General features: G+C 43.3%; 1 protein-coding gene across 5 annotated transcripts in view; it reads left to right on the forward strand.

Annotated features, from left to right (window-relative positions):
• Nucleotides 1–14,281, forward strand: part of HDAC6 (histone deacetylase 6) — a 49,090-nt gene extending 34,809 nt beyond the window's left edge. For 4 of the 5 annotated variants that reach the window (XM_020814314.3, XM_020814313.3, XM_020814317.3 and 1 more), the window contains exons 25-29: nt 2,169–2,521; nt 8,778–8,888; nt 9,031–9,177; nt 10,148–10,276; nt 12,489–14,281. In XM_020814314.3, the coding sequence (XP_020669973.3) occupies nt 2,169–2,521; nt 8,778–8,888; nt 9,031–9,177; nt 10,148–10,276; nt 12,489–12,557 (809 nt within the window). In that variant the 3' untranslated portion in view covers nt 12,558–14,281. The remainder of the gene's footprint in view (nt 1–2,168; nt 2,522–8,777; nt 8,889–9,030; nt 9,178–10,147; nt 10,277–12,488) is intronic. The other variant, XM_078386508.1, reaches the window with a different exon arrangement.
• The last annotated feature ends 474 nt before the right edge of the window (nt 14,282–14,755 follow it).

A 14,755-nucleotide genomic window follows, 5' to 3' on the forward strand; every position in this document is an offset into this window, starting at 1 on the left:
GAAGGATCTAGCAGAAGCAGAAGACATCAAGAAGAGGTGGCAAGAATACACAGAGGAATTATATCAGAAAGATTTGGATATCCTGGACAACCCAGATAATGTGGTTGCTGAACTTGAGACAGACATCCTGGAAAGTGAAGTCAAGTGGGCCTTAGAAAGCCTGGCTAACAACAAGGCCAGTGGAGGTGATGGCATTCCAGTGGAACTATTTAAAACCTTAAAAGATGATGCTGTTAAGGTGCTACATTCAATATGCCAGCAAGTTTGGAAAACTCAGCTGTGGCCAGAGGACTGGAAAAGATCAGTCTACATCCCAATCCCAAAGAAGGGCAGTGCCAAAGAATGTTCCAACTACCGTACAATTGCACTCATTTCATACGCTAGCAAGATTATGCTCAAAATCCTACAAGGTAGGCTTCAGCAGTATGTGGATCGAGAACTCCCAGAAGTTCAAACTGGATTCCGAAGGGGCAGAGGAACTAGAGACCAAATGCCTTTGCATTGTGGTGCTGGAGGAGGCTCTTGAGAGTCCCCTGGACTGCAAGGAGAACAAACCTATCAATTCTAAAGGAAATCAAAATTGAGTGCTCACTGCAAGGACAGATCCTGAAGCTGAAGCTCCAATACTTTGGCCATCTCATGAGAAGAGAAGACTCCTTGGAAAAGACCTTCATGTTGGGAAAGTGTGAAAGCAAGAGGAGAAGGGGACGACAGAGGATGAGATGGTTGGACAGTGTCATTAAAGCAACCACCAACATGAATTTGACACAACTCCGGGAGACAGTGGAAGATAGGAGGGCCTGGCGTGCTCTGGTCCATGGGGTCACGAAGAGTCGGACACGACTAAACGACGACGAATTCTCATCTGCATTAGGATAATATGTGTGAAGTGCTAAATGTAATTCTAGCTAGAGACTGTGGAAGAGAGAAGAGGAGGAAAGAAAGCCAGGATGAATATTTACTAATGCCATTGCAGGTAGCTGGAATATCAGAAACTTTCCAGCCTATTTTATTTTGATAAGGGTGTGTAGTAAAGTGTGTGCTCAGATCTCTTCTGGTGAAATCAACTGGAATTTCAACCATTTAATCTAGTTGGTGACTAAATTGTTATGGCAATCTTAGATGTTTTTCAGATAGGCTTTGTTGTTTTTTTGTTATGGTAGAAATAGAAAATCTCAAAAACTCCAGTATTGTAAATAGTATTCCTGAATGCTGTTCAGTGCAACAATATAAAAATTTTAAAGAAAAATATGAAGGACTGGGAATTTCTAACAAAAAATTAGGTTGTGAGTATTGTGCAAAATATGATTTTATAAAAGAGAAAAGTGTTCATGCATCAGAAGAGTGGAAAGGTTTTCAGATTGCGGCATCAGGGAAAAACAGAGTGGTGCAACGAGCTTCTCTAAGGAAAAAAATGAAATATAAAAAATCTTTCTTTAAACATAATCTAGTTGTCTGCACCTCTTTTACTGTTCTTATTGCAGTATTTAATGCGTGAATTATTAAACTACCTTTCGGTATATCTTTTGGTATACTGTACTTAAAATAGTCATTAGGACATAGAACCTGTGGCGATCTACTTTGTTGCCTCTGTTTATTTTGGCCCTCACAAGAGATCACGCCCTTTCCTTTCACGCTGCCACCAGGTATTTTCCTAATACCAATTATATTATACTTGTGTGCTGCCAACACTAAGGGTTATTGAACTTAGGACAGAGGTCGAATTAACAAAGATTCTTTTATTGATTTACAAAGGTAAATCAAGTAGGAACTGTATCAGGTCTTAACATGAATTTGATTATGTATGCAATCACTTTTATTTCAATCTACTATGTACTTGTAATCAATATCTCTCTTATAGTATGTGCAACTTCATTCCTGCTTGTTCAATTTCGTTTATCTCAATTCCCTCTCCTAAGACTCTCAGCTCAAATCCCTAACTCTCCTCTTCTTACTGCTAAAACCCTAACTCTCTTTCCACATCTCCAACCGTCTCTCTCTAACTCCCTGGCTCTCTGACTCTGCCCTTCCTGCCCTGTCCTTGGCTACTCCCCCTTGAGCTTCTGTGATGGACAGGCAGGAATGACGTCACCCTTTTGCATTCTGCTACAGAACCTGTTGTTAATTTATTTGAATCCCACCACTGTTTGTTTCCCACCCCTCCCCAGTATCTGCTCTTGTTTGTGAAAAGCCCAGGACTAGGGCTGGAAAGGGCACTTTCCCTGCAGATGAAGCTCCTGTAAATTCCTGCCAGAAGCTGCCTCAAAGCCCTGTAGTTCAGTCTGTGGAGCCTGTCGATGCTGCAGCCATGGCTTTGGATTCCCTCCAACTAGAAGACAACCTTGTGGAAGAGGGAGAGACGGCTTCAAGCTCGCTCTCTCCTGACTCCAGTTCCATGGGCGAGGAAGCTCAGTCCAAGGTTGGGGGCTCCTCTGAAGAGTCAGCAGAGGACATCCAGAGAGAAGGCATGTCAAGAGAGAGCTCCTCTGGTGAAGTGGAGTCTCATGAAAAAGAAGCAGAAGTAAGTGCCATACATTCCTCTCTAAGGAAGTGACATTGTTGCAGGCGATTCGGTGGCATGTTTGAAAGTCTGCATTCCGTCTTGCTTTCCCCCTGCATCCCCCTGCATTCAATGCTCCATGGTGGCTTCATGTTACAGAACAGGGGTGAGGAACCTGTGCCCTTCAAATGCGGTTGAATTCCAGCTCTCGTAAGTCTTGGTCAGTGTGGGCCATGGTCAGAATTGTCAACAGCATCTGGAAGACCAGGTTCAGCACACCTGGTATAGGGGAAGATTTACAGGCTGTTTAGAAAGCTGACCCTCTGTTTCCTTCCTTTCTTCTTTCTTTCTTTCTTTCTTTCTTTCTTTCTTTCTTTCTTTCTTTCTTTCTTTCTTTCTTTCTTTCTTTCTTTCTTTCTTTCTTTCTTTCTTTCTATCCATCATGTTCTTCCTTCCTTCTTTCCTTCCTTCCTTCCTTTCTTTTTTTTGAGGCGCCCATGATTACAGGAAACACCAGAACAATTCTGAAAAAACAATGCTCTAAATCCACAATCTCGGAGAGGAGGAGTAAAATCCACCTCCTAATCTTCAGGGCTGGATTTGACTTTTCTGCTGATTTTTTAATTTTAATTTTTCCCATTTGTCCATCTTCCCTCTTATTCCCCACACCTTAGAAGCTTTTAAAAAATCATTTTATTTGAAAGAAAAGCTAAAGGTAATAACGACTAGATAGGCGGGATATAAATTAAATAAATAATAATAATAATAATAATAACCCTTCTGTTTGGGTGGGCATTTGGGAACTGCTAGGTACCAAGGAAGGAACTTAAATAGGAGATGTACATTTTCACCATTTTAAAATGTGTTTTAAAACTGTGTTACATTGTTTTTTATTCATCAATGTTAAGACAATAATATGTTCAACTCTGTTTATAATCCTGTAATTTATCAGCCATTTTTAGCTATATCTTTAAAACTTTTAACTAAATTTTGTGTAGGCCCTCTTGAGTCCCTTTATTTGTGCAACCTCCAGAGATATCAAATGTATTATCTGAGGTTTGTACACGCTCATCCCTCGGTTTTTGAGGGCTGTCTCAGTCCTGAAACCCCCTCCCATACTTTTTAATTATAAAAATTGGGTTTTTAAACTGAAAATCTTTTAAATTAAGGGGACTGTTGGTGGGGCAGGGTTACCTGGGAGGCCTAAAAATGTAACAAAATTATTTCCTGTGCCTCCTAGCATAAAGCAATATTTTGATGTTTGCATAATGTTTGCATAAAGCAACATTTTGAACCATTTTTTAAAAATTCTAAGAGGTAAATTAGGGGAGCTTCCCTATTTATTTGGAGGAACAGTGGGTTATGAAAATGAAAACAGTGGAAGGGAAAGGTCCATTTAGAGCAGTGGTCCCCAACCTTGGGCCTCCAGTTGTTCTTGGACTACAACTCCCAGAAGCCCTTCACCACAACCTCTGCTGGCCAAGATTTCTGGGAGTTGAAGTCCAAGAACATCTGGAGGCCCAAGGTTGGGGACCACTGATTTAGAGTGAAGCGCTCCCTCCTTTGGGGCTCAGTCTGTCATGCCCACCTCTTTCCATACAAGTTTTTATGCTAATTGAACTCCCCTTCTGAAAGTGCCAGTTGTTAATGCTGCTCAGTTGACTGTGTCAGGAAAATATATTGTCAGGAAAATATATGTTGTTTCACCCATGCTTTAGAATTTCTCCTCTGGGGTTCCTGTAAAGATATATCTCTAGTGCAATTCAGAAGGGGATTAATGTAGAATTATTTCAGTGGGCCTTTGGACCTTAGTAAACTACTGTTCCATTACTTATGTGTTGCAAAATTATGTAGTAATGTGCAGGAGATAAAATTGTTTGGTGGGCTTTTGGTGTTGCTGATCTTTGTTTGTTTTTTGTCATTTAAATGTTTCTCAATATTTCGTTGTTAGATTATATGTTTGATATAGACATGGGCTATCTGTATTCGTATCCCTGGGGACACAAATACAAATCACGGCACCAGAGGTGCCACAGAGGCCCATCCCCTCCCTCCAGAGCCAGCTGGCCCACTCATCGGTCACTTTGAAGTTCTGGAGTCCTTTGTTGTCGTCATCACGCTAAGCTGGGAAGGAGCCCAGCCGGCGCTTCCCCAACACTCTGCACAGCCAACACTCCAACGTCTCCCCACTCAGCGGATGAACTGGGCAGGGTGGTGGGGAAGCACTGGCCAGGCTCCTTCCTGAATTGGCATAATGACGAAGGACCCACCACTGTGTGCCAGCCAGTGAGTGGACTGGCCAGTTCTGGAGGGAAGGAATGGGCTTCCGTGGCAGCTGTGGGGCCATGATTCATATCCCCAGAAATGTGAATACTTATAGTCCATGTCTAGTGTTTAATGCTTGTTTGAAGTCTGATGTATATTGTTCTGGGTGTCTTCGGAGAGAAGAATGGCATGTAAATCAGTATAGTAAATGATGATGATAATAAAAAGACTGAGGTACCAGCACATGAGAGCTTCTTTTAAACAAGGGCTGCTCAAAATAGCACAGTAGGACCCCTTTATGCATGGGATCAATATCCACTGATTCACTTGTCCATGGTCTGAAAATATTAAAAATATTAAAAGAAAAAAAATCCCAGAAATATATATTTTTAAAGAGGAAGGGAACTAGAGACCATACTGTGTATAGTGTTTTCTATAATCTGCGCTCTTCGTGGCCTCTGTGAATGCACACAAATGGGTTAAGACTGCGCCTGCACAGGATTCCTTGGAATATTCTGGAGCTTAAAACATGTGATTAGTAGTACATTTCCCTGTGGTGACCATGCTCCGCCTGCCCGTAATACCTCCGTTCCTTTTTGGCGCTGCTGCGATCAAACTCTTTCATGGCTAAAGCTGGGGTTTTTGTTTTGTTTTGTTTTTGTTATCCTGGTGTTGATTCTGGTCTGGCTTATTGATTATCCGTCTATATCTCTGGAGAATTTTGACCTTGGACTGGCTACGGTATACAGTTATTGGACTTTGGATTAGCTGTTGTTTATCTTTCTCGGCTATTTTGACCTCCAGATTGCCTACCAATTCTGTTTTTGGATTGCGGACTTTGTTGTAATTATTTGGCTTCTGATTTTTAGTTTTGATATTGGACAATCATTCACGTTTTCCCGTAAGTCTTCCTTTCCTTTTCCCCCTTCCACCCCCCTCCCCCTTTCCGACAAATTTTATGGCCTCGTCAGGCCCATTTAAGCAGTGTACATCATGTGCCAACAAGATCTCCTTCACGGACAGCGACAACTGCTGTTTATTTTGTTTGGGAGTGAGACACCAAATTCACTCATGTCAGTGCAAGAAGTTAACCAAACCAGCTCTTAAGCTCCACTTGCAAAGGCTTCAGTCATATCTGTGGGAAAAATAACTTACACCTTTGAGCCCAGCAACCATGGAGCCAGCCTCGGTTCCTTCTCCTTGTCCTGAGCCCGCTCCTTCTTCGGTCCCTGCTACCCCATCTCCGAGGTCGTCTTCTAAATCATCTAAGCAGAAGAAGTCTTTGGCATTGACATCAATGTTGAAGTCACCATTTGTAGAGGATCATAAGAAAAAGAAAGTGGCCAGTAAAGAGAAGGATAAACAATCTTTCAAGTCTACTCAACTTCGAGAACTTCCTCCAGTTCGAGTTTCCCTTCCATCTCACATACTTGAGGAATCATCTCGAGAGCTGACAGATCCGGACTCCCTTTCTGAAGGGCTTGACTTGGTACCACCACCACAGGCTCAGGCGTCGGTTTTGATACCGAGTCTGTCTCTTAGCCATGGCCGTTTTGAGGCTGATGTCATCTCCAGCCTGGCCTCGGCCCATTCGAGCCCTATGTCTGTTGGGCGGGCAACAGTAATTCGGCTATCAAATTTGGAGGTGTCACCACAGCAGTCTCCTCCACATAAACAAACAGCCAAATGTTGGCACATTTCTCCAGCCCGACAGTATCCTCAACATCGAGAGGTTGTGGTTCTTCCTCGTCCCTCTAAATGTTGGCCATTTTCGGATTATGAGGAGCCTTTGTATGTGAAAGTTGAGCGAAGGGGTGATCGCCATTGGTACCATGAGGATGACTTTGACCTCAATCCCTATTATGATGCTGGTGATTATGTGAGGCCCAAAAGAGTGTGTTACGTCTATGCCTCTTCTTCCTCCCCATCGCCCTCTCCTCCTCGGCATCGACATTAAGCTTATTATCAGCTCGACCCTCCGTCATCGAAGTCAGCTGCTAAACGCCACTCATCGCACCAAGACATTCCTCAGCAAGCGGTCCACATGTCAGAGAGGTCTCAGGCCCCTTCGGTACCATCATCCTCTGTATCAAAGCCAAGGACATCCTACACTCGGTCTACTCATCAAGCTTCATTCTCACAAATGTCTCATCTGCCTAAAACAGACGCTTCAATATTGACCTTTCGAGCTCCAGCCAATGTTTCAAGAGGTCATTGTCTTGCGCCTTCTCCACCTCTTTCCATTATGAGGGGTTCGTCCATATCGTCTTGTTTCGGAACACCACTTTATGAGACTGGAGGCAAGAAACCAGCTGTTCTCGCGGGAGTGCTGTCTCGTCCCCTCTCTACAGAGAAAGGAGTACAAACTTCACCTATGGCCTGTTCCCAAAAGACAGCGGCTACAGAAACAGACCCTGCTCCTGTGGAGAGGGAGTTACAAAGGTTGACGGTTGAAGAGAGCGGGAAAGGATAGAAAGTCCCGGGTAGAAATAGAGGCAAGGTTTATAGATATAAAGGGGGAAAAATGAGAACTTCCTGCAGGCTGGGAATCCTTTTTTTGGTCGTTGAGCGCATGCTCCATTCCTTGGATATTCTCTCATTCTGTGAGAGCTATGGCTACTTTGACTGCCTTATTGCATGGCATTGATGTTTCTGACATTTGTCGAGCAACCATTTGGTCTACGCCATCGACTACCATCTGGACCTCAGGGCCAAGAAGGAAGCAAATTTTGGAAGGGCTGTGCCAACATCATTGCTACTGTGACAGCCCTCCTTCCGGTAAGTCAGCTTGCTAGTCACCCATTTGTGTACATTCACAGAGGCCATGAAGAAGAAAGGAAGGTTACTTATCTGTAACCATGGTTCTTCAAGTGGTCCTCTGTGAATCCACACATCCCGCCCATCCTCCCTGCTGTCCGTCTTTTGGTTCTTGAGTCTTGTTATAGTCAGAGCCTTGTCAACGGCAGACATTTCAGAACTGAGGTATTATGGGCGGGCAGAGCATGTGCACCATGGGAAAACATGCTACTAATCACATGTTTTAAGCCATTTTTAAGCTCTAGAATATTCTGAAGAGTCCTGCGCCGGCACAGTCGTAACCCATTTGTATGGATTCACAGAGGACCACTCGAAGAACCATGGTTACAGGTAAGTAACCTTCCTTTTTTAAGCATCCATGGGGGGCTTGGAACTGATCTACCCTCTACGGAGGTCCTGCTTTATTTACATTAGGTGGTTATAAAGGTGTAGTGGAGTTGCATGGATGAAGCCCAGTACTGTTAGGTGTGGCTATGACATCACCCACCATCCTTCAGACCTCCCTGTTCACAGCTGCAATCCTCACAGCAGCTGGAAGACAAATGGCTTTTCACACACAAAGACTTTATTGATCTATCGATCATACAATTACCTAACAAAAAAACCCCGCAAAATTATTACATGACAAGACTCTCAAGTGGTTGTAGATCTTCCAGCAGAAAGATCTTCTGTGCAGAGTTTCCCCCAGGAACAGTACTGGAAGCTCTCCCTGCTGTATTGCAAAGCTTTGTGGGGTGATTTGGTTTTGAGTGGGGCAAGTGAAAGCCATTAATTTTACTCAGTGCCTGCTCCTTATTTATTGTAAAACTGTTCAACTGTCTACCACTTTGGACTCACCTCTTGTAGAACAGTTGGCTATGGGGATTCACGTGAGGACCATCTGCACTTATCACTACATCACAGGCGTGCAGAAATCAAACGGTGATTGAAACAGAGGTGATTGCTATCTAGTTGCTCCACAGAACATACCCCCCCCATAGAGGGATCTGAGGAATGGTGCATTCCTATATCTTTTGCTCCCCCACGTCTTCTTTCCATCAGGGACCAGAGGCAGGGTTGCCTCTCCTTTTGAGAATGATAGATCTGTGAGCTTGTTGGTGGAATAAAACAGACCTATCTTAGATTGCCCTGACACTTCTGGGAAAGTGTAAACTCTGCCTCTGTTCTCTCTTTTCTTGCATCTTACCCCAACCAGGGGAGCCCGCTCCAACTCCCCGCTACAGCAACTGAGAGTGGTCTACTAGATGAAGCCACAGGTGGTTATACAATCACCTGTGAGGTGCGTGAAGGAGATCTGACAGACACAGTAAGTATTGGGTAGGTGGGTATAGAGATGTGGAAGGGAAGTCCTTGAGCTTGGACCTCTGTGGTCAGATTTCTTGGACTTACCCAAGGATGGGTTAGACCTACTAGATACCAGGGTGCAAGAAATTACTGTCTCTTTCTAGGGAATGTTTTATGCTGTGACTCCCCTACTATGGTGTCCCCACCTCAGCTCAGTGCTGCCGGTGCCTCCTGGGGGTTTGAATGTGCTGGAGCCCTGTGCAGAGTGTGGCAGCATGGCTGAGAACTGGGTCTGCCTGGTTTGCTATAAGGTAAGAAGGCAGTGTGGTTGTCCAGAAATATAGCATTGTTGCATCCAGGAGATGCAGGTTTTGGATTGCTCACTGGATATCAGCTAATGAATGAAGGGGTGGGGAAATGTATGGTTTGCGAAATATTTTGGCTTAGAACACACATCTCTTGTCTGAACAATGTCTGAAGAGCAGTGAGTAAGCTATCCACACTTGTGCTTTTGAGGCACCAGCAATAGATGGCTTCAAGAGATGGTAGGAGTTGGGGGTGAGCTTTATTACTGCATTTTTAAATTTATAATGCCCTTCCTTTTCGCTCCTCCTCCACTTTATCATCACAAAAACTCTGTGAAGTAGATTTCACTGAGGGACAGTGACTGGGCTTCAGATATCACTGTGGCTTTGAGCTCGTCCCAGTCCTAGTTCAACACCCTATTGTTACATCACACCAGCTCTTTGTACTCCCATGAACATTTCCTTTGAAAGAAGTTGAAGGCTTCTGATCCTAGCTCCAAGGATTCCTGATCTGGAACCAGACTGAACCATCCTTAAAAGAGACCCATTGATATCCAGGAGAATTAACTTAGTCATGAGACACTTATCCCATTGATTTCACAGAGTCTACTCTAAGTATGTCTGGATTCAAGCCACTGTACCCATGGCTTGCAAGGCAAACCAATTTCCCTCCAGCCAGTATTGCTGCAAACTTTCAGGGCAGGGTAGGAATGCATTGCCTTGTATTTTCTCTGTGATCATCTAACTTCCTTGATTCCTCTGAAGTTTTTGCCACCAGAGTGCTGATTTGGGTTTGCTCTCCCTTTGGAGTGGGATGCAGGGGATGGGCGGGGGTTATGTGTAAAGAAACTGAGCTTGAAATGACTTTCTGGATCCTTTTTTCAGACAAATATCTGTTGCATTCCCAAGCCTCCCCTCCCCACTCTGAACTATTTTTCATGTCTTCATCTAAGCTAACTTGTTTTTCCCTGTTCAGGTCTGCTGTGGCCGCTACATAAATCAGCACATGGTTGCGCACAACTCAGAATCTGGGCACCCTCTGGTGCTCAGTTTTGCGGACCTCTCTGCCTGGTGCTATGAATGCCAAGCTTATGTCCACCACCCAGTAAGTTGTATAATGGTTTGGTGCTTTTTCTCCTGCCAGCCCTTTTTCAGACTCTGTATATTGAAACAGCAGAATGTGTCTTTAAAGATTACCGTATATTTCCGTGTAAAAGATGCTACTTTTTCCTAAAATCATTACACTAAAAATTGAGGGGCATCTTATACTCCCAAATAAGCCAAGGAGAGAACAAAATGGCCCATAACTTGCCTCTGTAAACAGGCTTTCTTCAGTCACGAAGTTTAGCTTCCTACAATCACAAGCCTTATAGAACTGATGTCAGCTGATACTGAACACCAATTGGAACACACCTCGTTGAAGGTGGAGCCTATAGGCACAGATGTAACAGGGACTCGTAATGTCCGAGTGTTCTGAGCCCAGAGACTGAATACTCAAAGCTAAGTAAAGACTTCTTAATTTTGGGTTGGAAAAGTGGGAGTGTGTTATACATGAGAGCGTCTTATACACAGAAAAATACAGCATGTATTTATGACTTATTATTTATGTTTGTATTTTAGCTTTCCTCCATTGGATTCAAAGTGACATACATGACTCTCTTTCTCTCTTCTTTATGCACATACATACTCTGGCCTTTAAATATGTCAAACAATAAATTATAATGTGGCCATCATGGAATAGACATGGACTTAGGTGAGGGAGGAGCTGTGTATAATACTTTGGGGAACCCACCTCAGTGTTCTGAGAAATGTCAGCACTAAAGGATTCCAGTTGCAGTGCGCTTTAATCAGCACATCTTGTTTTCTGTTGAAGTTTGCCATTTGGGTTGTGATCATTGTCTGACAATTTACATGGCTGAGGCACAATAGCAGGCAAAGCCCTCCTCCCATCTTCATCCTTGGCCATCCATGTGACAGCCTTCAAACAGGAACAGGAAATGAGAGTTGCATGTCACTTTAATCTTTTTTGAGATGAACATTTTTAAAGATGAAAGTATGTGTGTGGGTGGGTGGAATGTTCCATTAGTATTAAAAGATCATTTGTTGATAAGGCAGTATTGTTTTTCCACTAACAGAGAATCTAGAGGCAGGGGAGGTTCTGTCCCATTATGGTAATAATGATATTACAGATTCTTCCCTTTTGGATAGGAGAGATTATTAAACTACCTTTGCTAGTAGAAATCCACTTCAAAGTTTATGCCTTGTTTTGAAATGTGCCACTACAAAGAGGGGAAGAAAGGGCAAAGAACTGCACAACAGAAATCTGCTATTTGCTCTCTTCCTCTGCCCGGCAACAGGGATATAAAGAAAAGTTGCCATGCTCTTTCCTTGCATCAATTACCTTGTCTCAGTTTGACAAGACAGCATGATGAACTTTCAGGCTCTCTAATTTCCTCACCTACAGGCAAGAACACAATGAGCACTGTTCTTTTCCCATCAGTGTCTCTGTAATTAGAGCAAATTGTCTCAGCACAAAGCAAGTCTCCTTTCCCTTGACACACACAAGGACAAAACAACTGGCACGTAGTTTTAAAAAAGAGGACAGCTGTCTTCTGATGCTTAAAATCATTAAGAGCCCAGATAGTAAAACAGCTTTAATCATTTAGCACCATTCACATTGATGTATTATTTACTCAGATTCAAGCAGTTTGTTTAAATCTTGTTGGGAGCTTCACTAACACCTTCCCCTCTCAGAGGGTAAGGTGAATAACAGCACAGATCCTCAACCTTGCAAAAAAAGCTTTTATGCATAGCACCAAAGAAAATTTCAAGATAATTGCCATGGTTGTGAATGAGTAGGGACCAGGAAATTATTACATTTCACTTGAGGGTGGGTGGGTGAGCACTATCTGACCCCGAACTACAATAGAAGTATAGGACTCTATGATACAGACCGTTAGAAGTTTCTAATGGGGGAATGTGGCCCTCAGACCAAATAGGTTTTCTTATCTTTGAAGTATTTCTACTGAAAAACAAATAAAGGCAAACCCAATAGTTAATAGGGAGCAAAGGGCATAGCTTAGGATCATGGTAAAACAGCATTGTTTGAGCTCCCATCTTTCCATGAGTCCTGCACTCTAACCAATGCGTAACTCTGCTTTTCCACTTCCATCTTGGTAGTGTTTGCTGCTCCTTCTGCTATATTAGTCAAACAAATCAGAAGGCAGATGATAGGCAGTGGTGTTCTGCGTTTTGATTATGCATTTTGATTAGGAATGGGAATTTGATGTGGCATGTGTTTCTCTGTTTCTCTTCAGACTCTCTTTGAAGCCAAGAGCCTGGCTCATAAGATGATGTTCGGAGTGGACATGGCTGTACCTTCCTAACGTGATTGCTTTGTAGATGGAGGGGTTAAAATGAATGCAGCACAATCTAGTATCTTTTGACCTCAAAGGAATTGAACCTGATGCTTAAAGGGCTCTTGATGTGCCAAAAATTAATGATCAGCAATCATCAATGCAATACCACCACCAGCCATAAATCAAACACCAGCAACCTCACTGCTTCCACTAGGACAAAGAACATTGTTTTCTCATGCATTCCATAATGGGCACACAACCAAACCCGGTGGCACTTTCAGGGCAGGGTACTTTCTTCAGTGCTGAGGAAGTACTAGTGCCATGTTTTGTGGATAAATGCTTATATCTGCTCAAATGCCTAGTGTCTGAATATATACAGCACAGTTTTCTTTCATGCCCCCAGATAATTTCACCAAATCACCACCCTCTATGTTGCAGGGGTGTCATGCTTAGCTGGGGATGGGTAGGAGACCTGTATTGAATTTTTAAAGAGGGGAGGATATTTCCCTCTTGTTGTTCCTTTCCATCCAACATAAATGAATAATGTTTCGCAACTAACTGAGATGAGTGCATGTTTTGTATAGGTAATCCCTTAGCTACAAAAGTTTCAGAGCTGGAAGGCCTTGAATACAGACTCTCTTTCCGGGAGTCCAAAGTCCTCAAACCTTGGGGGCTTGCCTAATTATATGCATATTATATATTGGATGGTTGGTTGGTTTGTTTTTTCCTATATGTAGTAGGCAATGGACAGAATTCTTGGGAGAAGGAGTGGTGGGATCTAGATGGTCGTAGTCCCCTCATTCTGACCTTGACAAGGACTTGGAATCATGAATCTGAGGGCAAATTCCCACATTTCCCACATATATTGGAGGTAGAGGAACATTGGTCAGGTTGGGTAAGGCTTCTCGGAACTGAAGTTCAAAATTTCAGAAGGCCAAAGATTCTCCACCCCTCTTGAATAGAGACTCAGAACTCTGCTTGTATGCTTCTCTATGAGCAAGTGAGTGAGTAAAGCAATTTGACTGAACCTGATATGAACCACCTCTGCAGGTAGTGGCACTGATGAACACAGCCATTTAAAACAGCAACACCCATAAAAACAATAATGGAAGCTGCTTTGTAAGCACACTGTCCACTAAAGTTTTAGGGGGCCATGTATCTTGGCAAAGAGCAAAGAGCAAGCCTGACTCTTCCAAAGGGCAAGTGGGCGCCCTATCCTGGGAAATAATTGGGGAGAAAAGTTAACCCCTATGTATTCCCACAGAATTCTCTTTACTGGTTCCTGCATTGATTCAAGAAGAAGAAAGTCTTGGTGTTCTTAGATAAATGTCTTCGGCTAAAGCAACTGTTCCCAGACCACCACAGGTTTAATCTTTACCCAATTCTGTCTCGAGCCCAATAAAACAGCTCAAGGGAGAATGAGCAGGGGAAGGGGAAATGCCAAAATTTCCTAAGGGGTAAGAGAGGTAGATGAGAATGAGTTGAAAAGAGCCAATGGGAGAGGGTCCCAGCGTGAGTTGTATCTGCCCACTGGACGTGTCGTTTTGCCAGGGCCGGCCTTGGTAGTGTTTGGGTTGTGTGGCTGTTGTGGCTTAAACCTGTACCGTGGTATAAAAGTGGATCAGGGCAGTTGTTTCATTATAGCCCTTCCCCTCTCTTCAAAAAAAAAAAAATTAAAAAATCATTTGCATATGTTTCTTTGCTTAATTTTATAATCTTTCTAATTATTCAAATAAAAGTGTTTTTGTGAATGGAGCTGGTATGTGAGAGTTTTTCAGACCTTAGAGAGTTGGATGGAGGGTGCTCAAATCACTTTGGACCATGTTAAGTTGGAAACGGAGGAATGGCTCAATCACCAATCCTATAACCTTGCCCTCTTTATAAGCTCACCTGTTTTATGTGTTGACTGTTCTGCTGCCTGCTATCTCCCTACTTCCTCAGGCTCCATAGATACGTTTACATGTACTGTATGAAGGCTCCATGTGTTTGAAAGCACTAGGAAAAACAGTGTCTTTTTGCCATAGGAAGTGGCTTCCTTTTGTGGGTCATGGAGGCCTGGAGTATCTGGTGGAGCTTGGGCTATCTGGCCAATGATGGCCTGCCTTCCCTTTCCTTTGGCTTCTGGAGCCCAAAATCACCAAGATGAGAGCCTCCTCGGTCCACAGATGGATGCAGCCTTCTTCCTCTCCCTTGTGCCTTCTGGCAGAATTTGAAGTCCTTTGCGT

This window comes from Pogona vitticeps, chromosome 2, assembly GCF_051106095.1.
Source record: "Pogona vitticeps strain Pit_001003342236 chromosome 2, PviZW2.1, whole genome shotgun sequence".
NCBI classification, from domain to species: domain Eukaryota; kingdom Metazoa; phylum Chordata; class Lepidosauria; order Squamata; family Agamidae; genus Pogona; species Pogona vitticeps.